The 27,757-nt window shown below is 39.5% G+C and overlaps 1 protein-coding gene across 12 annotated transcripts in view; it reads left to right on the forward strand.

Annotated features, from left to right (window-relative positions):
• The window catches only part of SEPT10 (septin 10), a 69,950-nt gene that overhangs the window by 19,463 nt on the left and 22,730 nt on the right, over positions 1 to 27,757 (forward strand). For 3 of the 12 annotated variants that reach the window (XM_025353630.1, XM_025353631.1, XM_025353632.1), the window contains exons 2-6: positions 5,052 to 5,120; positions 12,262 to 12,379; positions 12,779 to 12,974; positions 18,462 to 18,648; positions 25,738 to 25,899. In XM_025353630.1, coding sequence (XP_025209415.1) covers positions 5,052 to 5,120; positions 12,262 to 12,379; positions 12,779 to 12,974; positions 18,462 to 18,648; positions 25,738 to 25,899 — 732 coding nt within the window. Of the gene's footprint in view, positions 1 to 5,051; positions 5,125 to 12,261; positions 12,380 to 12,778; positions 12,975 to 18,461; positions 18,649 to 25,737; positions 25,900 to 27,757 lie in introns of all 12 variants that reach the window. The other 9 variants (XM_025353633.1, XM_025353635.1, XM_025353639.1 and 6 more) reach the window with 6 other exon arrangements.

A 27,757-nucleotide genomic window follows, 5' to 3' on the forward strand; every position in this document is an offset into this window, starting at 1 on the left:
CCTGTAATCCCAGCTTCTCTACTTGGGAGGCTGAGGCAGACAAATAGCTTGAACCCGGGAGGCAGAGGTTGCAGTGAGCTGAGATCATGCCGTTGCACTCCAGCCTGGGCAACAAGAATGAGATTCCATCTCAAAAAAACAAAACAAAACAAAACAAAAACACAGTGAAGCGATTATAAAGCTAAGTTAGGATTCTGTTGCCTGAGCCTCATTGTTCTGCTTAAGGGGCGGCTGTAAGGCATTTTCAGAAATGTTTCCCAGCAGGGTAAGGAAAATTGTTATCTGGGGCCTGTTGTGAAAGAACCATCATAAGTTTATCTGTAATTGGCAGATAGGAAAAGGCCATGTCTCCCAAGGGCCCCAGGATGAATTGTGTGTCTCTCACATTGCCTGTATCCCACAAACTGAGATTTTAAAGAAGGTGGAGCCACCTGACCTTCCTCCAGCTGTCTCACGTCTGGCACTTCTTTCTAGGACTCATAGATAATACAACTTTTTAAAAAGTATATGGTTGACTTTGCTAGGAGTTAAGTTACTGTATGGGATTTTTCCTTTTGGAAAGTAGGTGTGTAGATTTATATATGGTTTTGTGTGTGTGTGTGATATATGTATCTTTGAAATAGAAGCAAATTGACTATGTAGTCAAAGGTGGGTTGAGATGGTTAGTCTCCTTACCCCCTTGTACGTTGAAACGAGATTGTGGTTGCCTGTTGTGCATTCATGTTTCTCTTGAGACACAGTTACAAGGTCAAGGGCCATATCTTAGTATTGTTGAGACTGCAGAGCCCAGCTGAGTGGTTTACACATACTAAGTAGTGGTCAACGGTAGAGCAGGCCAGAATTCTTCTTGGCAGATTTTTAATTTTTTTCTAATTTAGTGTTTCTTAGCCCTACACAGAGCTCTGTTTGCCATTAGAGGGATTCAGCCAACACTTGTCCTATTGTTATTTTTCTTGCTAATTTATTAAAAACCTTTTCCAGCCGGGCACGGTGGCTCATGCCTGTAATCTTAGCACTTTGGGAGGCTGAGGCAGACAAGTTGCTTGAGCTCAGGAGTTCGAGACCAGCCTGGGCAACAGAGTGAGTCCTCATCTCTACAAAAAATTTAGCCAGGCATACTGGGATGTGCTGGTGGTCGCATCTACTCAGGAGGCTGAGGCAGGAGGATAGCTTGAGCCTGGGAGGTGGAGGATCTCGGCAGTGAGCCAAGATCGTGCCTCTGCACTGCAGCTTGGGTGACAGAGCCAGAACTTGTTTCAAAAATAACTAAGTTAATAAATTTTAAAAAAATTCAAACCTTTTCCAGTATTAAACTTGTTTTGGAAATTTAACTGACCAAGTAGTACTAGTGGAAAATATTTGAAATAATTATTCATATTACTTTAATGTGACTCATTTAAACTTCCTGATCAAAACATTCATCCACTGAGATTTTATGTAGGCTTTTTGGCAGATGTTCAGAAACACAGTAAATCAATAAACAAAAGCAGATATTTGATATGAACTTACATAAATGACAGAAATTTAACCTGTATTTTATTTAAATTTAATGGTAAATGAGTATAAAGCCTCTAATTTTTTTCTTTTTTCTTTTTTATCTTTTTTGTTTTGAGACGGAGTCTCGCTATCTGCCAGGCTGGAGTGCAATGGCGTGATCTCAGCTCACTGCAAGCTCCGCCTCCTGGGTTCACACCATTCTCCTGCGTCAGCCTCCCAAGTAGCTGGGACTACAGGCGCCCGCCAGCACACCTGGCTAATTTTTTGTATTTTTAGTAGAGATGGGGTTTCACATGTTAGCCAGGGTGGTCTCAATCTCCTGATCTCGTGATCCATCTGCCTCGGCCTCCCAAAGTGCTGGGATTACGGGCGTGAGCCACAGCGCCCAGCCTAAAGCCTCTAATTTTTTTCTAAGCAAATTTTACTTATCAACACTAAGCAGCATTTTACCAAAACTCATCATATGCTGATCATATAGCATCACTATATTAAAAACTAAAAATCACTTTTTTATCAGTAATTTTTAAAGTTTGATTTTCAGCCGCGTGTGGTGGTGCGTGCCTGTAGTCGCAGCTATTTGGGAGACTGATGTGGAAGGATCCCCTTAGCCCAGGAGGTTGAGGCTGCAGCGAGCTGTGATCACACCACTGCACTCCAGCTTAAGCAATAGAGGGAGATCTTGTCTCTAAAATAAAATAAAAATTAAACTCTTCCTTAAAGTTCTGTACTTGACAAGTCAAAATAATACAGCCTCAGTGAATTATATGTGTAGTACATCACTTATAGTAGAGACAGATGCTGAGAGGCAAGCAGGTAGTATGTTAGGTCCGGAATTAACGACAAGCATGGAATGTTCTACCCTCCTCCTCATTGTGTCTAGTGCAGGGCTCTGAACAGGGCCCCTAGCCAAATATTATCTGTGGCACTTCTTAGCCTTTAGCAGAAAGTCAGACTCTAAATGGACACTTCTGGTTTACTCAGTCTGCCACTCAGGTATTGTCCCTAATCTGTTCCTTTTTTCCATCAAATTCTTGCACTTACTGTGTTTTCTTCTAGTACGAAATTCTGCCTTGTGGTATTTAGGGATTTTTTTTTCTACCTTAAATGTCTCATCTAGATCTGTACCTCTTTCCTGACTCACTTCAAAGTCATTTTCTTCTTTGACTCCTGCCTTCAGTGATCTCTAATTTCTCCAAATTTCTGTAACCACCACTGTTTGTTTCCAGGGGCTCTCACTTTGCTTGTATTCTACAGACTAGAGGGATGTGTACCACATGGTGACTGGGATTGGGGGGCCTTTCAGAATGGCAGGGTGTAAGTGAAGTATATGTGTAGTTAAAAGCTAAAGCCTGAGGCCAGGTATTAAAATCAGGCTAGTCTCTGATGTGCTTTGTATCATTACATACTTTTCACTTTTCAGATTGTGAAAACACAACCAGGACCATTGTGTCCCTCACTGAGCTTTTGCATGCTTTTCTATAGGAGCATCTTCCAACTGACAAACATCATTTTGTGTTAGAAAAACTTAGTATTTGAAAACACTGTTGGCTGGGCGCAGGGGCTCAGGCCTATAATCCCAACACTTTGGGAGGCCAAGGCGGTAGGATCACTTGGGTCAGGAGTTTGAGACCACCCTGGCCAAAGTGGTGAAAACCCCATCTCTACTAAAAATACAAACATAAGCCACGTGTGGTGGCGCTTGCTGGTAATTCCAGCTGCTTGGGAGTCTGAGGCAGGAGGATTGCTTGAACCCGGGAGGCAGAGGTTGCAGTGGCTGAGATTGCGCCACTGCACTCCAGCCTGGGTGACAGAGCGAGACTCTGTCTCAAAACAAAACAAAACAAAAAAAACACTGTTATTCGGAGTGTTCAGTTACAAGGTCAGCCTATTTTATCAAAATGTACCAGCAAAAGATGGTTGTCAGTCACGATGTGCACTATTTTGTCTGTGTAGGATTCATTCACTGTGTGTGCGCATGCAGAGGATCAGGGTGAGGTGGTGGGAGCACCCAAGTTCTGTCTTTCATTGCAGTGCCATTTGTTGCAGCATAGTTCATTGTAAGTACAGAGGAGAGGACAGTCTCAATGAAGAGCGTCTGTATATATACCACACTGTAGTACACAGAGGAGAACACTATGCTGTAGAAAGAATGAGGTAGATCTAAATAGTACTGCGAAACAGTCTCAGAAAGATTCAGCAAAAAAAACCACAGCACAGAGGAGTAGACAGCTACCATTTATATAAACAAAGGAGGCCTGCTTAGACATGCACAGCCTCTCTCTGGAAGGATGCGTAAGGGTCTGGTGCCTCTCGGGAAGAGCGCTGAGCTACTAGAGAATCAAGAGTGGGAAGGGAGTAATGTGCACTGTATTCTCATTGGTACCATTTGCAATTTTTTTACCAATATTAATACTACTTTTTAAATAATGTGACGTTTCCTCAGTATCTTGTGCTGTATTCAGAAGTAGGATAGCAGTACCTTGGAATTAGTACAGTTTTTCTTGTACCTCTCTTCCCTCATTCTCTACTGTTGGGAACAGTGAATATCCATTTGGTTTACAACTTGGGGCAGCAGAAGGAACACCAGTTTGGCAGTCAAATCAGACCTATGTCTACACCCTACTGGCTTGTATGATTTCGGGTAAATTACTCAACCTTTCAGAATCCGAATTTTTTCATCTAGGCTGTGGGAATAATACTATGTGTAGCTCAGATGTATTGTAAGGATTAAATAAGAAAATGAACTTAACGAGCTAGCATAGTGATATGGATGTGTAATATGAGTTCTATAAATGATTATGTTAGTGACAAAGGTAGTTGTTAAAATTATAAAATCCCTGCTTTCCCCACCACACTGCAATTGTAGCATTCTTGACATTTATGTTTCCTCTGACACGCTACAGTGGAACATACCTAATTTTGAGAGACTTCATGGCTCTTAGTATCTTTAAAAATGAAAAGGCAGGGTGTGGTGGCTCACGCCTGTAATCCGAGCAGGGAGTGCTCGGGAGGCCGAGGCGGGCAGATCATGAAGTCAGAAGTTCGGGACCAGCCTGACCAACATGATGAAACCCCGTCTCTACTAAAAATACAAAAATTAGCCAGGCATGGTGGCGCATGCATGTAATCCAGCTACTCAGGAGGCTGAGGCAGGAGAATCACTTACACCCAGGAGATGGAGGTTGCAGTGATCCGAGATCACACCACTGCACTCCAGCCTGGGTGACACAGCAAGACACTATCTCAAAAAAAAAAAAAAAAAAAGTTATTTGTCTCCCTACTTGTAAATGGAAGTTTACTAATTTCTTACAATTTTTTTGTGTGTAAGTATATTACCATATGTGTTGAATATTATATGTAATTTACTTATGTAGGTACCTATCCAGCAAGAAAGCCACAATTTCAAACATGATTCAATAATGTAGATTACACTTCAAAACTTGGTGATAACAACAGTATTGTAACACCTTATTCATGTAAATATATTATTTAGATACTGGGTTTTGGGGAGTAATGTTTCTATTTCCTTTTAAGCCTTTGTATTCCTTTTTTAGCTCTTTCAGTCTCACATGGCAACGAAAACAACTTGTATGTCTTCACAAGGATCTGATGATGAACAGAGAGTGAGTATGTCTTTTAAATAGATACCATATTGTACTGTAAATGCTTCTATGATTTTAAAATAACTACTTGGAGTGCTCATAGACTCTTGTGATAGAGACTTCTGTTTGTACTCACCTCCAACATGAATTAATTTTTCTGTTGATTCAAGTGAAAAGTCGATGATGGATTGAATAATTGAGTATACACAATATTCTGACATTAAGGACATTTTTTTTTCTGTGTTTTTTTAGACGGAGTCTTGCTCTGTCGCCCAGGCTGGAGTGGGGTGGTGTGATCTCGGCTCACTGCAACCTCTGCCTCCTGGGTTCAAGCAATTCTCCTGCCTCAGCCTCCCGAGTAGCTGGGATCACAGGTGACTGCCACCACGTCCAGCTAATTTTTTTTGTATTTTAGTAGAGATGGGGTTTACCATGTTGGTAGACTAGTTTTGAACTCCTGACCTTAAGTGATCTGCCCACCTCAGCCTCCCAAAGTGCTAGGATTATAGGCATGAGCCACCACGCCCAGCCCTGTTTCTTTTTTTCATTCATTGTTTGTTTTTCTTTTTTGAGACAGAGCCTTGCTCTTTTGCCCAGGCTGGAATGTGATGGTGCAATCTCAGATTACTGCAACCTCTGCCTCCTGGGTTCAAGAAGTTCCCTCAGCTTTTCAAGTAGCTGGGATTACAGGTGTGTGCCACCACACCTGGCTGATTTTTGTATTTTTAGTACAGATGGGGTTTTGCCAGTTTGCCCAGTCTGGTCTCGAACTCCTGGCCTCAAGTGATTTGCCTACCTCAGCCTCCCAAAGTGCTGGGATTACAGGCGTAAGCCACCACGCCCAGCTGTTTTTTTTTTTTTTTTTTTTTTTTGAGCACACTGCAGAATGTGGTGGGTGCATAGAACTCCTGTGAATGGCAGAGTTTAGGGAGCCCTTGGGTGGTCCTGCCAGATGCCTCCCTGATACAAGATTAGACCTGATTCTTCTAAGGATCTGCAGGGAGGGGTTTGGTAATTTATATTGAAATTTGTATTTAAAAATAGGAAGTAAATTTAATTTGGTGAAAGAGGAACGTTTTAAACTTTAGCTAGAAAGAAAATTGCAAATACAAACATGGGTAATTCAGTAAGTTGTTTTTTATTTTGTTTGTTTTTGAGACAGAGTCTCACTCGCTCTATTGCCCAGTCTGGAGTGCAGTAGTGCAATCTCGGCTCACTCAACCTCCACCTCCCAGGTTCAAGCAATTCTCATGCCTCAGCCCCCCAAATAGCTATAATTATAGGCATGTGCCACCACACTCGGACAATTTTTGTATTGTTATTAGAGGCGGGGTTTTGCTCACGTTGGCTAGGCTGGTCTCGAACTCCTGGCCTCAAGTGATCCATCTGCCTCTGCCTCCCAAAGCACTTGGATTACAGGCGTGAGCCACCACACCTGGCCAGTAATTCAATAAGATTAAATAATTTTCTTTAGTTCTGTGCTCCAATAACTGTAGTCTCTTCTTGTTTTTCCCTCTTTCTCCATATATCAATGGTACTAACAGTCTGTTCCATCTTCCTCACAGACTTTTTGAATGATGTTTAATCCTCCAGAGATTACTGTCAGAGTCACTAGTAATCTTTAATCTTTAGTGACTAGTCCATCCGGTGACTGTTAGCTTAGTTTCTTTTTCCCTGGCCCCTCTTCTGTGTTACATCATGGGGACCACACCCTCATTTTTGAAATACTTCTTTTTTCTGGTGGCATTAAAATCCTGTCATTGTAGAACTAGAAGGAATCCTAGAGGCCATTTAGTTCAACTTGTATGTAATAAGCATATGCCTATCAGATAGCAAGTTTAACAAGTTATGAAGTTCTTATCATCTTGAACACTTTCACGAGGAAGAAGCCTAGTGCTTCTTCAGTGCTCTTTAAAAATATATGAGGATAACATGCTTACATGACTAAAAATGATTCAAACGGCACAAAAGAGAATATAGTATACTAGTTTTCTGTTGCTGCATAACAAATCGTCACAAATTTAGCTGCTTAAAACAGCATCTGTTTGTTAGCTCACAGTTCTGTAGGTCAAAGGCCAGATGTGACCCATCTGCCTTCTCTGCTCTGGGTTTCATGCTCACGAGGTCAGCTGCTGGGTTCTTATCTGGAGGCTTTCCTTCCATACTCTTTCCTGTTGTTGGCAGAATTCAGTTCCCTACTGGCTGGGGGTTGTTGTCAGCTCCTAGAGACCATTCCATTCTGAAAGCCATCAAGGGAGAACTGGCAGGTGGAGTTCCCTTCATGCTTCAAGTCTTTGGCCAGGAAGTGTCCAGGCCCTGTTAAGGATTTACCTCATGGCCGGGCACAGTGGCTCACACATGTAATCCTAACACTTTGGGAGGCCCAGGTGAGTGGATCACCTGAGGTCAAGAGTTCGAGACCTGCCTGACCAACATGGTGAAACCTTGTCTCTACTAAAAATACGAAAATAGGTGGGCATGGTGGCAAGGACCTATAATCCCAGCTGTTTGAGAAGCTGAGGCAGGAGAATTGTTTGAACCCAGGAGGCGGAGGTTGCAGTGAGCTGAGACCACATCATTGTACTCCAGCCTGAGCAACAGAGCAAAAACTCTGTCTCAAAAGAAAAAAAAAAAATGATTTACCTCATTAGGTCTGGCCCCCACCCAGGATAATCTCCCTTTCGAAGGCTGACTGACTGGTTTGGGAACTTAATCACTCTGTAAAATCTCTTCTCAGTGACACCTAAATTAGCATTTGATTTAATAACTGGGAGAAAGTTTGTGTGCACCAGGGGCATCAGTGTTAGCGACCATCTTAGAATTCTGCCCACTATATACAATAAACAGCGATTTCTTCTCACCGCAGTCTGTTAGTCTACTGCTGACTGGTAACCACTCTCAATAGTCTGTCATCACCCTTTGAGACATTTACATCTGTGTGTGTGTGTGTGTGTGTGTGTGTGTGTGTGTGTGTATATATGAATATATGATTATGTGAAAAATGCACATAATGCGTATTTTTAAAAACTCAAACCTCAGTAAATAAATCACTGTCGGGATACCTAGCTCGTCATCCATGTTGTGACATATATCAGTAGTTTAGTATACTACAATTTGTTTATCTATTCACCACTTGTTTGATATTTGGGATGTTTCCAGTTTTTGACCATTGGGAATAAAACTGCTGTGAACATTGATGCATAAGTTCTTGTGTGGACATATATTTTCATTATTTTGGATACCTCCAAGCGGGGTTTTTTTTTTTTTGGCTATATAATAGCATGTTTTTAACTTCATAAGAAACTGCCAAGCTAGTTTCCAAAGCAACTGTACCATTTTGCATTCAGACTAGCAAATTTACCAGCATTCCAGTTCTTCATTATCTCTATCACTTGACATGTTCAGCCTTTTTATTTTAGCTGTTTTGTTGGATATTCAATTTTACTTTTTATTTATTTTTATTTTTATGAATTTTTTTGAGACAGAGTCTTGCTCTGTTGCACAGGCTGGAGCTCAATGGCAGGATCTTGACTCACTGCAGCCTCCGCCTCAGGTTCAAGCAGTTCTCATGCTATAGCCTCCTGAGTAGCTGGACTACAGGCATGCACCACCATGCCCAGCTAATTTTTGTATTTTTAGTAGAGATGGGGTTTTGCCATGCTGGTCCGGTTGGTCTCAAACTCCTGACCTCAAGTAACCTGCCTGCCTTGGCCTCCCAAAGTGCTGAGATTATAGGCATGAGCCACCGCGCCTGACCTGACTGCTTGAACCTGGGAGGTGGAGGTTGCAGTGAGCCGAGATCACACCACTGCACTCTAGCCTGGGTGACAGAGCAAGACTCCATCTCAAAAACAAAAAACAAAACACAAAACAAACAAACAACAACAAAAACAAACAAACAAACCCACAAAAATTACCCAGGCGTGGTGGCACCTATAATCCCAACTACTCAGGAGGCTGAGGTGGGAGGATCACTTAAACTCGGGAGGTGGACATTGTACATTTTCTTGATAACCAGTTTTCTATATGTGCCCTTGTCCTTTCGTTTTCTTCTTTCCTACCTTCTTTTGGATTAATAGAGAATTTTTATGACTCCATTTCATTTCTGCTTTTGGCTTATTAGCTATACCTCTTTGGCTTTTTTTTTTTTTTTTTTTTGATAGTAATTGACCTAGGCTCTAACTTACCACACCCAACCTTCAGACAATATAAAATTTTAGCCCAGCACGGTGGTTCAACGCCTGTAATCCTAGCACTTTGAGAAGCTGAAGTGAATGGATCACCTGAGGTCAGGAGTTTTAGACCAGCCTGGCCAACATGGTGAAACCCCATTTCTACTAAAAATACAAAGATTACCCAGGCATGGTGGTGGGCGCTTGTTATTCCAGCTACTCGGGAGGCTGAGGCAGGAGAATCCCTTGAACCTGGTGGTCGGAGGTTGCAGTGAGCCAAGATGACACCACTTCACTCCAGCCTGGGCAAAAGAACAAAACTCCATCTCAAAAAAAAAATTGATATATATAACACTTTATGTATACTGTAGAAACCTTATAACAATATTCCTTCAGTCCTCCTCCTGTATTTTGTGTTTCTTATACATTTTACTTGTGCATGTAACCTGTAACACATTGTTTTTGTTATTGCTTTAAACATTTCTATTTTCAAGAAGTTAAAAAAACCTCTCTTACATTTACCCACATATTTACCTTTCTGATGATCTTCATTCCTTTTTGTAGATCTGTTGTCATTTTCCTTTCTCTTGAAGAACTTTTATCATTTCTTATACCGTGGGCCAACTGTCAGTGGATTTTCTCAGATTTTATTTATCTGAAGTTGTCTTCATTTTGCCTTCATTTTTGAAGGATGTTTTCGTTGGCTATAGAATTCTACATTGTCTTTTTTTTTTTTTTCCTGGCATTTTATAGGGGTCATTGTTTTGTCTTCTGGTTTGCATTGTTTCTTAAGCAACATCTCTAGCTTACTGCAATGTCTGCCTCCCAAGTTTAAGTGATCCTCCCACCTCAGCCTCCCGAGTAGCTGGGATTATAGGCACCACCACGCCCGGGTAATTTTCGTGTTGTTGTTGTTGTTGTTTTTTGAGATGGAGTCTCGCTCTGTCACCCAGGCTGGAGTGCAGTGGTGCAATCTCAGCTCACTGCAACCTCCACCTCTCAGGTTCAAGCGCTTCTCCTGCCTCAGCCTTCTGAGTAGCTGGGACTACAGGTGTGCGCCACCACACCTGGCTAATTTTTTGTATTTTTAGTAGAGACAGGGTTTCACCATGTTAGCCAGGATGGTCTCAATCTCCTGACCTCATGATCCACCTGCCTCGGCCTCCCAAAGTGATGGAATTACAGGCATGAGTCACCATGCCGGGCCTAAAGTTTTCATTATCTTTGTTTTTTAGCAGTTTGCTGTGATGTCCCTAGATGTGGGTTCCTTTGGATATTTCCTCTTTGTAGTTTGCTAAAATTCTTGTTCTGAGTTCAAGTTTAGAAAATTAGAAAGTTTTCAGTCACTATTACTTAGATTTTTTTTTCCTCCCTCCTACCCCACACTTTCACCTTCTCTCCTCTTTCTCTAACTTTTCTCCTTGTATTCCAATTACTGGTGTGTTAGACCATTTGATACTCTCATGCAAGTTTTTAAGACTGGCATAGTTTTATCTTTTTTCTTTCTGTGAGATTTTTAGCTTGGATAACTATTGAACAAATGTCTCTTCCATTATTTGATCTGCTGTTAGTACTAAATATATTTTTTACTTCAGATGTTGCACTTTTACATTCTAGAAATTGTCTGCTGCTTTTTGCTGTTGCGAGCTCTTTCATATCTTTCTGTAATTCCCTGTCATGCCACCCATGATAGCCGTCTTTTTTCTGTAGATTCTTTAGCATATTTGTTGTGATTATTTGAAGTTCTTACCTGCTAATTAAACATCTGGTTCATTGTGGATCTCTTTCTGTTGACTTTCTTTCTTGACCATGAATCACATTTTTCTGTTTTTTTCCCTGTCATAATATTTTTTATTGTATAGTAGATACTATGGAGATGCTAGATTCTGTTTTCTTCTGCAGAATGTTGAACTTTGTTCTGACAGATAATTAAATTGCTGACTGATCACATCGATCATGTTGAGCCTTGTTAAAGGCTTTGTTAAGGCACGTCTGCTTCAGCTATGCTTTCTGATTGCTGAGTTATGGACCTTACTCCTAGGGTTTCAGTAGAAGGCTAGGGTGTTTACAGGAGACCGTTTAACTTACAGGCTTAAAATTTAAGCTCTATTCATCTCCTCAAGATGGCACTTGAAAACTCTGCATAACTCCTCCCAATTCCCATTTTCCCCTTTCTGGGATCTTTGTATTCCCTCTATATGTGTGCAGTTTGGCCATCAGCCATGGATTTGAGTGGAGTGTGTTTGTAGATTTTGGATTCCCTTCTTTCTGGAATTTTCTCCCTGAATTCCCAACCAATCTGCCTGCCCCAATCTCCAATGGACATCTTAACCCACGAAGACTATAACTTCCCTCCTGAACTCTATCTTCCTTTTGCCATAATGACTAGGGAGTGTCTTCAGGGAAAAAGCTAGATAAACTCATCTCACCTGATAAGTTTTCTTCCCTCTAGTCTTATTCTGTCCAGTGTCTATCTGCCTTTGGTTGCACTCTAGTGACTTAAAAAGGTTGCTTGTAATAGTTATCAGTAGGCCGATAAGTTTGACCTAAGTTACTCTGCCATTACCGGGAGCTGAACCTGTATCTGTACTTTTGTTGTGTATTTTTTTTTTCACTTGACATTTTAATGTAAGAATTTTCTAAGTTGTTAAAAATTTATAAACAAATGGACTTTAACTTTTTATTTTGTAAGTGAATATGCCATAGTTGGATATTTTCCTATTTTGGAAATCGAATGTTTTAATGTTACACATAGTGCTAGACTCTCGTTGTATGAAAGGGATAAGAAATGTGTGTTTTGAGGATCTGGACACAGGTTTCTTTTCCTGAAAATTTACTTAATCACTTGTATCTTAGATGAGGTATAATGATTATAAAATTTTTCATTTATTTGATATATTTATCCTTTCAAGTACACCTACATCCTATTTAAGTCAAAGTTTTTTATTACTGTTATTATTGCTGTTGTTTTTGTTCTTATTTTCCTTCAGAAAAGAGAAAACGTTCGTTCCTTGACTATGTCTGGCCATGTTGGTTTTGAGAGTTTGCCTGATCAGCTGGTGAACAGATCCATTCAGCAAGGTTTCTGCTTTAATATTCTCTGTGTGGGTACGTGCCACCTTATCTTCCTCTAAGTTGTTCATTCATATTCCTTGTACTCACTTCATTCTTGTCATGGGCAGAACGATGCTTATGTTATCAATTTGAAATCGTGATCCCAGGGATTCTCTTCAGTTGTTTAGATTCTGTTAGTTTTGTTTTTGTTAGCTTTAAACTTTTGGCTTGTTCTATAAACATTTCAGTGTTGTTGTCAGAGTCCTGAGTAGCTTAGCACACTTACTCTGTGCTCTGCTAATGACCTGGGGGACCAGCCATAGTGTGTATTTCTTTCATGTGCACCCTGGCCTTTGAAATACTTGGGATCTTTGAAACCACTCTAGGCATTTACAGTTGTATTTCTTTTCAGCCATTCGTACAACCATAAAGATGTACCTTTGTGTGTTTCAGGGGAAACTGGAATTGGAAAATCAACACTGATTGACACATTGTTTAATACTAATTTTGAAGACTATGAATCCTCACATTTTTGCCCAAATGTTAAACTTAAAGCTCAGACATATGAACTCCAGGAAAGTAATGTTCGATTGAAATTGACCATTGTGAATACAGTGGGATTTGGTGACCAAATAAATAAAGAAGAGAGGTACGTGTTTTCTTCTTGTAATAAAACAAGTTTTTCTTATTTCAAGACATTTGCCTTATAGCCCTATGAACTATGATTTGATTTTCTCCTATGGTAATCCATACCTTTCCTTCCATACATTAATTTTTAACAATAAAACAATTAAGCAATATTTTGTTCTTATTAGCACATTGACATTTTTCTATCCATTTGTCTAATTTCTTTAGAATAATTTGAATCACCTTATTAAAATGTGCATTTCAGCAAAAGTAGCTTTAATTATTTCCTGACATGCAAATTAAATGTATATTAATTATACTAATTTTCAGGCAGGGCTTATCTCCTTGAAGAAAAAAAAAATAAGACATGTAAGAACAATTATAGACAATGGCCAAATACCTGATACGTGAATTTTTTGTAAAATTCTAATCAGATTAGCCAGTTAAATTATTAATCATTGCAGGAAAGTTTTGATAGTGAAATTTTAATTTATATTTTACCTGATGTCTCTATTTCTTTTCATATTTCTCCTAAGCTCATATAAAGATTGAGTAGAGATTCTGTATCAAATTTAAACTATAAAAGGGGGAAAAGGATTGTTAAAGCAATAACTTTTTGTTTTATTTTCTTTTTTGAAATGAATTTCAATTTTTTTTTTTTTTTTTTTTTTGAGGAGTCTCGCTCTGTCACCCAGTCTGGAGTGCAGTGGCGTGATTTCAACTCACTGCAATTTCTACCTCCCCAGTTCAAGCGATTATCCTGCCTCAGCCTTCCAAGTAGCTGGGATTACAGGCACCTGGCACCACACCTAATTTTTTTGTGTTTTTAGTAGAGACGGGGGTTTCACCACGTTGACCAGGCTGGTCTCGAACTCCTGACCTCAGGCGATCCACCGGCCTCGGCCTCCCGAAGTGCTGGGATTACAGGCGTGAGCAACTGCTCCCAGTCTTATTTCCATTTTTATAAGTATTTTTTTTTCCTTTTAAAAAACAATTTCAAATTTTCGTTTAGATTTGGGATACAATTGCAGGTTTGTTACATGGGTATATTGTGTGATGCTGAGGTTTGGGGTACAAGTGATCCAGTTACCCAGGTAGTGAGCATAGTACCAGTAGTTAATTTTTCAGCCTTTACCCCACTTCTCCCTTCCCACTCTAGTAGTCCCCAGTGTCTGTTGTTGTCGTCTTTATATCCATGTGTACTCAATGTTTAGATCCCACTTTAACCCAATGTTTAGATCCCACTTACTTATAAGTGAGAACATACGGTATTTAGTTTTTTGTTCCTGAGTTAATTTGCTTAGGATAACGGCCTCCAGCTTCATCATGTTGCTACAAAAGACTTGATTTTGTTCTTTTTTATGGCTGTGTAGGAGTCCATGGTATGTGTGTACCACATTTGCTTTATCCAGTCCACGTTAATGGGCAGCTAGGTTGATTCCATGTCTTTGCTATTGTGAACAGAGCTATGATGAACATACAAGTACATGTGTCTTTTGGTAGAATGATGTATTTTCTTTTGGATATATTCTAAGTTGGAATAGCGGGGTCGAATCGTAGTTCTGTTTTAAGTTCTTCGAGAAATCTCCAAACTGCTTTCCACAGTGGCTGCATTAATTTACATTCCCACCAACAGGGTACAAGCATTTCCTTTTCTCTACAGTCTCGCCAGTATCTGTTGTGTTTTGACTTTTTAATAATAGCCATTCTGACTGTTGTAAGATGGTATGTCATTGTGGTTTTGATTTGCATTTCTCTGATGAGTTATGTTGAGCATTTTTTCATGTTTGTTGCTGCTTGTATGTCCATGTCTTTTGGCCATTTTTAATGGGGTTGTTTTTTCCTTGTTTAATTGTTAGTTTCTTACAGATTCTGGCTGCTAGACTATAGTTGGATGTATAGTTTGTAAAAATTTTCTCCCATTGTGTAGGTTGTGTGTTTACTCTGATGATGGTTTGTTTTGCTGTGTAGAAGCTCTTTAGTGTAATTAGGTCCCACTCGACAATTTTTGTTTTTGTTGCCTTTGCTTTTGAGGACTTAATCATAAATTCTTTTCCAAGGCCAGTGTCCAGCATGGTGTTTTCTAGGGTTTCTCCCAGGATTCTTATTGTTTGAGGTCTTACATTTAAGTCTTTAATCCATCTTGAGTTAATTTTTGTTTATGGTAAAACGTAGGGGTCCTGTTCTCTTACACATTATCACATATAATCTTTCACTTAAGGTTGAAGATGAGTGTTTATACTTCTCCTTGATAATACAAATAGACAATGAAATTAAATTTAGAACAGTTAAATTTTGTTAATCCCTTCTCCTGATTGCTATTATATACTAACTCTCTCTCTCTCTCTCTCTCTCTCTTTTTATTTTATTTTTTTGAGACAAAGTCTCACTCCATTACCCAGGCTGAAGTGCAGTGGTGCGATCTTGGCTTACTGTAGCCTCTGCCTCCTGGGTTCAAGTGATTCTTAAGCCTCAGCCTCCTGTGTAGCTGGGACTGCAGGCACACGCCACCCCACCAGCTAATTTTTGTATTTTCAGTGGAGATGGGATTTTGCCATGTTGGCCAGGCTGATTTCAAACTCCTGGCCTCAAGCAATCTTCTTGCCTTGGCCTCCCAAAGTGCTGGGATTGCAGGCATGAGCCACTATCTGACCAAGTTCTCTCTCTCTTTTTCTTTTTTTTTTTTTTTTTTTTTTTTTAATTTTTGAGGTGGAGTCTCACTCTGTCACCCAGGCTAGAGTACAATGAAGCGATCTTGGCTCACTGCAACTTCTACCTCCTGCACTCCAGCAGTTCTCCTGCCTCAGCCTCCTGAGTATCTGGGATTACAGGCACCCGCCATCATGCTTGGCTAATTTTTGTATTTTTGCAGTGACAGGGTTTCACCATGTTGGCCAGGCTGGTCTTGAACTCCTGACCTCAGGTAATCCTCCAACTTTGGCCTCCCAAAGTGCTAGAATTACAGTGAGCAACCATGCCTGGCCGAGTTCTCTATTTTTTAACTACACAAGGTATTATTATATGACCAGTATATGTTTATTACCATTTATTAACCAAAAATTTCTGTTTTACTCACATACTTGAAATTTTAGTTGGATATACAATTCTGGGTTGCCAGTTATTTTCTTTCTTGCATTGGAAATATCATTCCACTCTCTCCTGGCTTTCATCTTTGCTATTAAGGAGTCACCCTTAAGGATTCTCTCCTTTTTTTCCTCCAGTGCTTTTAAGATCTTTGTTTTTATTGTTCTCCAATTTTGCTATGCTGTATCTGGGTTTTTATTATTTCTAATTTACGCTGCTTGTGATATGTTTGAGTTCTTGATTCTGAATAGTGTCCATCAGTTCTTTCTAAAAAATCTCAGACATTTCTTCTGTAAATATTGCCTCTGCCCCTTTTTCTTTGAAAACTTTGATGAAATGTGTGTTAGATCTTCTCATTATATCTTGTGTCTTTTAATCTCTCTGATTCATATTTTTTATCTTTTTGTCCAGATTATGAAAGAATGGCATATTATTTATTTAGCAGAAAATCTTTACAGTTTTCATTCTTGAATAGCATAAGACAAAACATTCAGATAGAGGTACATTTATGGTTATTTATTTAGGTCATATAATAGGTCCTCTTACTGACCTATTTCAGGTCATTAATAAAAGCTTCTTTGGAATGTTTATTTGAAATATATACTTAACAGATTAATTTTTCCCATTTTATTGTTTTGGGAAGTGAATCCTATTGGGTCACATTTAGACCACTTTCTGAAGGATCACTTACTGTTGTTATAATAATCACTCTGATGATGAATTGAATTCTTGTAATGTTCAAGGTTTTATGCTATTTATTTAATTTATTTACTTGTTAAAAAAATATCATTTTTTGAGGCTGGATGTGGTGGCTCATGCCTGTCATCCCAGTGCTTTAGGAGGCCAAGGCAGGTTGATTGCTTCAGGCTAGGAGTTCAAGACCAGCCCGGGCAACACAGCAAGACCCTGTGTTTAAATGAATTTTTTAAAAAAATTCATTTAAAACAGAATCTTGCTTTGTCACCTAGGCTGGTGTGCAGTGGCACAATCACAGCTCACTGCAGCTTTGAATTTCTGGGCTTAAGGGATCTCCCGTCTCAGCCTCCCAAGTAGCTAGGACTATAGGCACCTCACAATGCCTTGCTGATTTTTAAAAATTTTTAGGGGGTCTTGCTGTGTTGTTGCCCAGGCTGTTCTTGAACTCCTGGCCTCAAGTGATCCTCCTGCCTCGGTCTCCCAAACCATTGGGATTACAGATGTGAGCCACTGAGCCTAGCCTATGCTAGTTGTAGTGGAAAACACAGATATATAAGATACTGTCTCAGTCCTCACATTGTTTACCATTTGCATAGGGAGAACAATGTGTATTCTATAATTTTAAAAGAAGTGATGATCCTCAAGGACTAGAAGGTCAGGCAACTTTATAGAAGAATTTAATTCTGTACACCTTTATTAAGTACCTCAGCTGCTCAAGGTACTGGTTCATTATAGGGCTAGAAGGATATTACAAAGGTTTCCAGGGAATTTGACATGGGAACTGTTTGCTGTTATTTTCACTTGGAAACCCAGATTTGTTTAATGAGAATAGTTAAGAGTAGAAAAGTAAGTTGCAAAGGCAGTGGTTTAACATACCAGAACTTGGAATGCTCACAGACTGTTCTTGGAACAGCATTAGCACACTGCTCTGCACATGCACTGTGATTGATTTGCATCTTGAAGGCTGAATAACATGAGACAGCCAGAAGGAAGACTGCATTTCCAGGGAGGAGTTATCTGAGCAGAGGATATAATTGGCCTTTCCTTTATTTATAATCAAATGAAAATAAAAACATGCCAGCATTGCTAGTTAGATACTTTCAGCTGATGTATGCCTTTCTTCTTTACTTATGCTTTTCGTGCCTTATAAATCTAAGAGGCAAGGAGTCATGGACTTTGACTTAAATATCTTTTGAGTATTGATACCTATGCATTTTCTCAATTAGTTAAATAATAAGCCATGTACCAGTTTGATTACAAATTAGACTGCTGCCAGCCTCTTTCAGCAGTCTGGTAAGTGTGGGAAGCTATGTCAGAAAGGGACCCAGCGTGTGAATGACTGTGAGAATGAATCAATGTAAATTCAATACTGTTTCAAGCACAGATTGCCCTAACGGTTTTGGAAGTACAAATGATACTGAATTTAGGAGAGTTTGACTTAATGATTTCTCAACTTTATGATAGGTTTATTCGGATATTAAATGCATTTCAGCTAATATTTTCAGCTTATGTGATGGATTTATCATGATGTAACATCATTGTAAGTTGAGAAGCATTTGTATAGCTTTTGTGCATGTTCTGCACATTTTTTTTATCACTACAGTTATCTGTTCAGCATAGATACTGTTTATTAATCAATGAAAATATAGACCTCAAACTTCTAAGAGTTGCACAGATATCTTAAGGTAGCACAAATAATGTTGTATTAAACATTTAAATAATTTTTCAGCTACCAACCAATAGTTGACTACATAGATGCTCAGTTTGAGGCCTATCTCCAAGAAGAGCTGAAGATTAAGCGTTCTCTCTTTACCTACCATGATTCTCGCATCCATGTGTGCCTCTACTTCATTTCACCGACAGGCCACTCTCTGAAGACACTTGATCTCTTAACCATGAAGAACCTTGACAGCAAGGTGAGTTGGGGAAAGGAATCACCTTATCATACTTTCATATTTATTTTGAACTATTAAAATATTTTTACAATATGGGTATGTATTGTAACTTTTATCCTGTGCATCTTTTTTTAATTATTATTTTTTTTAGAGATAGAGTCACTCTGTCACCCAGGCTGGAGGTAGTTGTGAGATCGTGGCTTACTGCAGCCTCAAACTGGTGGGCTCAAATGATCCTCCTGCCTCTGCCTCCCAGGTAGCTGGGACTGTAGGCATGTACTACCACACCAGCTAACTTTTTAATTTTTTTTTTTTATAGAGTTGGGTGTCTTGCTATGTTGCCCAGTTGGTCTCAAACTCCTGGACTTAAGTGATTTTCCTTCCTTGGTCTCTTCAAATGCTAGAACTACAGGCATGAGCCACCATGCCCAGTGCCTGGAAATCTTTAAAACATTTTATATTTCCATCTAGCTTATTTTTTCAGAGAAATTCAATTTGGAAGATGAGATGCAAAGAAGGAATATTGCAATAAAATTGTAGTTCCCTTTTTAGTGATTAAATTGCATGCCAGAACATGGGTATTCTCTACATTTTTAATGCAGAATTTAGTTGATACTAATTTTACTTTATGAAACTATTAAGTGAGAAGAACTTCATTAACAAGGATGAAGGTCTAATGTTTCATTAGATATTGTCGTAAAATAGATTTTAATTTGGACCATACAGAGAAAACCTATTTTTGAATTTCCGAGTCAAGGAGCTATATATAAATTTGGGGGAGCTATAGAAAAATTCATAAACTAACTCACTTCAGATTTTTATATTTGTTTAAAAGATGGCTAAAGACAGTAATCTTATATTAAAGAAACATTAGAATTTTCCATAATCTCAAATGGTATGCGAAATGAAGCTTTCATGATCCTAGTTACTAACTGTGTAAGTTGAATTCAAAATCCAAGGTTCTGGATGCTGCTGCTTTCTCTGCAGAAACCTGTATGGAAAGCCTGAAGGCCTGCCTACTGAAGCTTTGGCACATCGGTCGATTTACTTTTGACTAGTCACTTGGTCCCCTGGTTTTAGCAAAAATTGATGTAGCTTATATGACAGTCTGTTCACCTGATCACATATGATCAGATGTTCTAACCATTTAACCAGTTGTTTTCATAGTTGAGTCTGATTATGTGGAAATTCATATTTGTTAAAGGAACATAAAAACAAGAGTGTGCAGTTTTGTCTTAGCTAGAGTGGAGCAACATGAGGTAGTTTGTATAAAGAGTTGTAGAAGCTGGTGTCAGTGGAGGATGGCTCTAAATATTGGCTCTGTCATTTACTAGCTGTCTGATCTTGCACGTTTCTTTAGCCCTCTGAGCCTCAGTGAACTTAAGTGATTTTAAATAAAACTTTTAAATAAAAACTAGGGAGAAGAACTACCTCAAGAGGCAGATATGAAAATAATTAAATTGATCCATGTAAATAGAGGGTTTAGCAAATAGGCATGCTCAGTAAGAGCCTATCTGCCATAGAAGTTTGCTTTAGTATACTGTGTAAGTATATATTATCTAATCTTTTCCAACTTTGGTGACTTAAATATATTCTTTATTTTTTATGATAAAAGTGTAAACTACCCTGTAAACTATCTGCCTCTTATTTTACGTAAGAAGGTTGTTGGGCCGGACATGGTGGCTCATGCCTGTAATCCCAGCACTTTGGGAGGCCAAGGCGGGCGGATCACAAGGTCAGGAGTTCGAGACCAGCCTGGCCAACATAGTGAAACCCTGTCTCTACTAAAAACACAAAAATTAGCCGGGCATGATGGCACACGCCTGTAGCCCTAGCTACTCGGGAGACTGAGGCAGGAGAATCGCTTGAACCTGGGAGGTGGAGGTTGTAGTAAGCCGAGATTGCACCACTGCACTCCAGCCTGGGCAACAGAGCAAAACTCCATCTGAAAAAAAAAAAAAAAAGAAGGTTGTCTTAAAAGTTAGCTGAGGTCTCCCCATCCGGGTATAAAACAGGCAGTCAAGAGGGGTTAGGACATGGCCGTCATGCTGAACTGCCTGGATTCTGCTTCAGCCCCGCCACTTAGCAGCTATGTGGTCCTGGATGAACTCAGATTCAATTTTTCATGTGTAAAATAGTGCTAGAGGCCAGGCGCGGTGGCTCATGCTTGTAATCCCAGCACTTTGGGAGGCTGAGGTGGGCGAATCACGAGGTTAGGATATCGAGACCATCCTGGCTAACACAGTGAAACCCTGTCTCGCTAAAAATACAAAAAAAAAATCAGCAGGGTGTGGTGGTGTGCGCCTGTAGTCCCAGCTACTCGGGCGGCTGAGGCAGAAGAATGGGGTGAACCCGGAAGGTGGAACTTGCAATGAGCTGAATTCACACCACTGCACTCCAGCCTGGGCAACACAGCGAAACTCCATCTCAAAAAAAAAAAAAAAAGCGCTAGAGAGAGCTCACTCTAAGACTTTTGGGGAGATTAGCTGAGATGAACATTACAAAGCATTTAGCACGATGCCTGGCATATATGAAGGATCTCTGTTATTTATTGTTATTTAAAACTTATTTAAAAATTAACAGGCACAGTTTATTGAGGATATTTACGTATTGGTATTCGAGGTACTGGCCCACCCACCCACCTTTGAGTCATCAGAAGTCTTTAAGAAATGTTAGCCAGGAGCAATTTATATTGATGTATTCCCTTAGTGGATTTTCAGGAATAAATGGAAGAGCTAATGAGCACTTGTTCAGAGGCAGTGCACCTTGAACCAGCAGTTCAACCTGCAAACTCTTGTAATAACTAATTCTAGATGCTTCCTAGTCATCCCTCGGTATCCAAGGGGGATTGGTTTCAATACCCTGAGGATGCTGAAATTCCTATAGTGTAGGACAGTCTTGCAGTGCAAAACTATATTTTAGTCAGCAAGGGACCAAATATAGAAAGTGGTCCCATAAGATTATACCTTATTTTTACTGTACTGTATTATATGTTTCTGTATTTAGATATGTTTAGATATACACATACCATTGTATTATAGTTGCCTACATATACACATACTTACCATTGTATTATAGTTAGTCTATAGTATCCAGTGTAGTTACGTGCTATACAGGCTTCTAGTCTAGAAACAGTGAGCCATACCATACAGCCTAGGTGTGTTATAGGCTATAACATCAAGGTTTGTGTGAGTATACTCTGTGATGTTCACACAGCATCAAAATCACCTAAGGTCATATTCACATTCCTATCAACATGTGTATTAGTCCGTTCTTGCATTGCTATAAAGAACTATCTGAGACTGGGTAATTTATGAAGAAAAGAGGTTTAATTAACTTACAGTTCCTTAGGCTGTACAAGAAGCCTGGCTGGGGAGGCCTCAGGAAACTTAAAACCATGGCGGAAGGTGAAGGGAAAGCAGGCGTATCTTATGTGACCTGAGAAGGAGGAATAGAGAGCAGGGGGAGGTGCTACACACTTTTGAACAACCAGATCTCGTGAGAACTTGCTCACTACCACAAGAACAGCAAGGGGCAACTCTGTCCCCATGATCCAGTCCCCTCTCACCAGACCCCTCCAACACTGGGGATTACAATTTTACATGAGATTTTGGGCGAAGACACAAATCCAAACCATGTCACCATGGTTAAGTAGCACATGACTGTATATAACCTACTTGTATCCTTGCATATAGTTTACGTAATCTCTAGATTACTCATTATAATACCTACTACAGGCCAGGTGTGGTGGCCCATGCTTGTAATCCCAGCACTTTGGGAGGCCGAGGCGGGCGGATCATGAGATCAGGAGATGAGACCATCCTGGCTAACACGGTGAAACCCGGTCTCTACTAAAAATACAAAAAATTAGCCGGGCAAGGTGGCGGGTGCCTGTAGTCCCAGCTACTGGGAAGGCTGAGGCAGGAGAATGGCGTGAACCCGGGAGGCGGAGCTTGCAGTGAGCCAGGATCGCGCCACTGCACTCCAGCCTGGGCGACAGAGCGAGACTCCATCTCAAAAAATAAATAAATAAATAAAAATACAAAAAGTTAGCTGGGCATGGTAGCAGGCACCTGTGATCCCAGCTACTCGGGAGGCTGAGGCAGGAGAATCATTTGAACCTGGGAGGCGGAGGTTGCAGTGAGCCGAGATCACGCGACAGCACTCCAGCCTGGGCTACAGCTAGACTCCATCTTGAAAAAAAAAAAAAAATCTAATACAACGTAAACGCTATGTGAATAGTTGCTATACTGTATTTTTAAATTTGTATAATTTTTATTGTATTGTCATTAAAAAAAAAATTTCCCCTAATATTTTTGATCCTCGGTTGAATCTGTGGATGCAGAACCCACAGATGATGAGGGGGGCAGCTGTAAAGACATTGATGAGCATTACAATATTACCTTTTGACCAATACCTTATTTCATTCAAACCAAAATGAAATCTTTTATGGTAACAGTAAAGGTCACGGGTATCATGCACTCATTTAAAGATTGTCACTACTCACTTCTGCCTTATTCAGTTGATGAGAGACGAATTCTAAAATTGGGACTCCCTTATCAAAATCCTGCGTTTATCTTTCTATTGTACAAACTAGACAGGAAGTTAACACCTAAGTTTTGTTATAAGTTTAAAGGAAAAACCAGGATATGCTTAAATTGCTTGATTTGGCCCATTTTAAATAGCAATACACAGATTTTTTGTAGGGGCAGCTGGTGGGTGTAGGGAAATTCTAACTTACACAAGGGCACTACATAAAGATGAGAGGTGTGCTTGCTGACCTCATCTCTCCACTCCCCAGGCTGCCTCCGGATAGTTGTCTTCTGTTCCTCAAAATCAGAACACTCAACTGCTTGATGTGGAAAGTTATCTTCTCTTATGCCATTGGTGGCAAGTGACCCTCTTTGGGCAGTATCTGTTACTTTCCCTCCCTCTAATAGTCATGTAAACATTGATGTTTAGTATTCAGTCTACTGCAGTTTATTGTGCAAGCAATTCTAAGTTATTAACTTGGCATAATTCGTTGAATACCTAAGTATATAATATTGAAACTAAGGACCTGGCATCAAAATGTTTATGTACTTTGACTAATTTAACAGGAAAGTTGTTTACTTAGGATTGCTAGAAAGTTTTCTGCCATTAATTTCATAGATAGAAAAAATTTCTCTCCTTTGGAGCATATGGAAGACTGATACATTCAGATATATACTTGGCATCAATGTGAAATTTGAGAAGAGAAAAAATTAAGAATAGAATAGGAATTATAATTTTTTCCTCTTTTTAATTTATTTTTTATTATACTTTAAGTTCTAGGGTACATGTACACAATATGCAGGTTTGTTACATATGTATACATGTGCCATGTTGGTGTGCTGCACCCATTAACTCGTCGTTTGCATTAGGTGTATCTCCTAATGCTATCCCTCCCCGCTCCCCCACCCCACAACAGGCCCCAGTGTGTGATGTTCCCCTTCCTGTGTCCAAGTGTTCTCATTGATCGATTCCCACCCATAAGTGAGAACATGCAATGTTTGGTTTTCCGTTCTTGTGATAGTTTGCTGAGAATGATGGTTTCCAGCTGCATCTGTGTCCCTACAAAGGACATGAACTCATCCTTTTTTATGGTTGCATAGTATTCCATGGTGTATATGTGCCACATTTTCTTCACTCTTGTTGCCCAGGCTGAAGTGTGGAATGCAATGACGTGATCTCGGCTCACTGCAGCCTCTGCCTCCTGGGTTCAAGCGATTCTCCTGCCGCAGCCTACCAAGTAGCTGGGATTACAGGCATGCACCACCATGCCCACCTAATTTTTTTGTGTTTTTAGTAGAGATGGTGTTTCTCCATGTTGGTCAGGCTGGTCTCGAACTCCCGACCTCAGGTGATCCACCTGCCTCAGTCTCCCAAAGTGCTGGAATTACAGGCGTGAGCCACCATGCCCAGCCAATTTTTTACTTTTAATCTGAAAATTACATTGTGGTTTTACTCTCTTGATACATATGACTGATTAGCCTGAGGTTTTTGATGAAAACCAAACTAAAAAACTTAAGAACCACCAGTCACAAATTTGTGGAGCTATCAGTCTTTTGTGGGGATATTAATCTTATAGAACTAAATTTACAAGTTATTCGGTCTTCACAGCCCCATATCTCTTCCCCTCTGTCAGTGATAGGACTTTAAATAATATTGAGAAAGTTATTCCTTTGCATCATGAACACTTTTAATTGGTATTAGTACGTACGGTTTCCTTCCTCTGCTGTCTAAGTAAGTCTGTGACAATGGGGCATAGGTAGGCTTGGAGTCAGTCCTGAAACAAGAGGCAGAAAGAGAAGCTTCACCTGTCTTTTAGTTTTGCTGAGGAATCAATCACCCTGGTTACTTAGTGCTTAGATTACTAAAAAATAAAAATTCTTAGTGAATTAAGGAGCCAGTTCAGTTTACCTTTTATCACATTTTACTTTTTAAGTGTTTGATGAAATTGCAAGATTTTGAGAGAAAAGAAAATGTGAGATTTCTAAACCTAAACTCAAATGAAAGATTAATCTTACAAGAGTTCTGCTTTCTGAAAGCATTGATTGAGGTGCCTGTAATCCCAGCTACTTGGGAGGTTGAGGGAAGAGCATCGCTTGAACCCGGAACGCAGTGCTTGCAGTGAGTTGAGATTGCATCACTGCACACCAGCCTGGATTAGAGCGAGACTCCATCTCAAAAAAAAAAAAAAAAAGATTGTGTGGCCAGCATCTGTAGGAATGAGCGTGTAAGGGGTGTATATATATAGGAGAGTGGCCATCTAGGTCCGGGTTGGCATACCTTTTCTGCAGAGGGCCAGGCTGTGAATACACCGGGCTTCACGGGCCCTGTGGTTTCTGGCAGCAGTAACTCATCTCTGCTATTGTAGTGTGAATGCAACTGTAGACAGTACACAAGTAAATGGATGTGGCAGTGTTCCTGTAAATCTTTATGTATAAAAATCAACAGCGAGATGGACCGTAGTTTGCCAGTCCTCCAATCTAGGTTTAGGGAAAAGAATGAACGGTTTTGAGTGAAAAAACAGCTGCAGGATTAAAAAAAAATCCTCAATAAGATTTTGTTTTTCTTTATTCTTAATAGGTAAACATTATACCAGTGATTGCCAAAGCAGATACGGTTTCTAAAACTGAATTACAGAAGTTTAAGATCAAGCTCATGAGTGAATTGGTCAGCAATGGCGTCCAGATATACCAGTTCCCAACGGATGATGACACTATCGCTAAGGTCAATGCTGCGATGAATGTGAGCTCCTGATTGAATGTTAATTCTGTTTTCCATGTGAAAATAAAACTAATTTGTAAGTAATATTGCAACTAATATACTTTCACTTGTGTCTTCCAAAAAGACTTCAAACAAGGTGAATTTTCAAAAAGTCCAGTATGAGAAATTGTTTTATTTTTTAAATTGGAAAAAGTATAAGGAGAATTTATTTTTAAGCATATTTTTCTTTCACCCTGCTTTCACCAAAATAAAGTGATACATTTGTGAGACTGGGATATACCTTTTGTGGAACCGTATGTAATTGCCTTAGAAAGATGACACCTTCCTACCCTGTCTTTATAAACATGAGAAGACTTTACAGCCTCTCTTTGCATGCTGTAGAATCTTAAAATCTTTAAGGAGGCCTCTTAAAGCTAGTATTTACGCTCCTTCTCTCTTATAGTGCCAAGTTACATTCACGTAACTTTTAGTTTAATACAATGGAAGGTTACTAAGTTCTTTATTTTACTTTCTTGAAGCTAACACATTTTTAAAACACCTGGTTATATTTTGTAGGATCATGGATTTTGAAATCCGACAGGCTTGGCCATATGTTCATTGGAGTTACTAACCTCCCTGAGACTTAACATATCTACAAAGTTATGTTAATACTGCCCATCTTAAGGGTGGTTGTGAGGGATGAATGATGTCACCTTTGTTAAGCGCCTACCAGTGACTTTGAATAATTGTTCATTCCATTTCTTCTATTTTCCTTTTCTGATTTTTCATACCACTTTTATATTAATGTACCTAAACTAAGTCTATAAAAAAACTAATGTAAATGAGGTGATCTTAATTCCTGTATGTTAAATTGTCTTTACATCTAATTTTATTTCTTGTGCTCACCTAGAATATTCAGAAAGCCACCATTAAGAAACTAAATATGTCAATTTAAAAATATTAAACATAGTAATTAATACTTTTTACATTAGACTTTTCCCCTGTATTAATCCTCAACTTCAGACAGGCCAGTCTGCTCCCTGCCCCTGAACCTAGCTATTACGTTTTGTTCAGAATCTTTTCCTTTTCTAAGCCATTTCTTGCCACTTTGCTCATCCATCTAAATCTTGTTCTTCTTGATCTGGCTTAGCTTGTATCTTCCTGCTCCCAGTGATCTCTCACTCCCCTCAATTTCTAGGACATTTACTATATTGACATTAATTTGGGACTTTGTATACTACTTTATGTTAGTATCATATCTATACACACACACTGTACACACAGAATAGGAATATACTATTGTATAGTTACATACACAATATGTATACTGTGGGTGTGTGTATGTGTAATTTCCTCAACATTATCTTTGTCATTTAGGGGAAAATTGTTTTTCGGCCAGGTGTGGTGGCTGACACCTATAATCCCAAGACAGGTGGATCACCTGAAGTCAGGAGTTTGAGACAAGCCTGGCCAACATGGTGAAACCCCGTCTCTACTAAAAATACAAAAATTAGCTGGGTGTTGTGGCGAGCAACTGTAATCCCAGCTACTCGGGAGGCTGAGGAAGGAGAATCACTGAAACCCAGGAGGTGGAGGCTGCAGTGAGCTGAGATCATGTCACTGCACTTCAGCTTGGGCGACAGAGCAAGACTGTCTCAAAAAAATAAAAATAAAAATAAATAAGATTTTTTTTGTTTGTATTCCCAATAGCATAATGCCTTGCATGTAAATACTTTTCTTTATGGGGCTCAAAGATGACTCTTGTAGAACAGTTAGCACATATTCACTGGCAGGTTTTAAAATCTGAGGCATAGCTGACCATTTGATTTTAATAGGTTTATTTAATAAGTTATTCTCTTCTCTCTTACATAAAATGTCTTTTATCTAGTCAGTTATCACA

This window comes from Theropithecus gelada, chromosome 13 (genome assembly GCF_003255815.1).
Source record: "Theropithecus gelada isolate Dixy chromosome 13, Tgel_1.0, whole genome shotgun sequence".
Taxonomy (NCBI): Eukaryota; Metazoa; Chordata; class Mammalia; order Primates; family Cercopithecidae; genus Theropithecus; species Theropithecus gelada.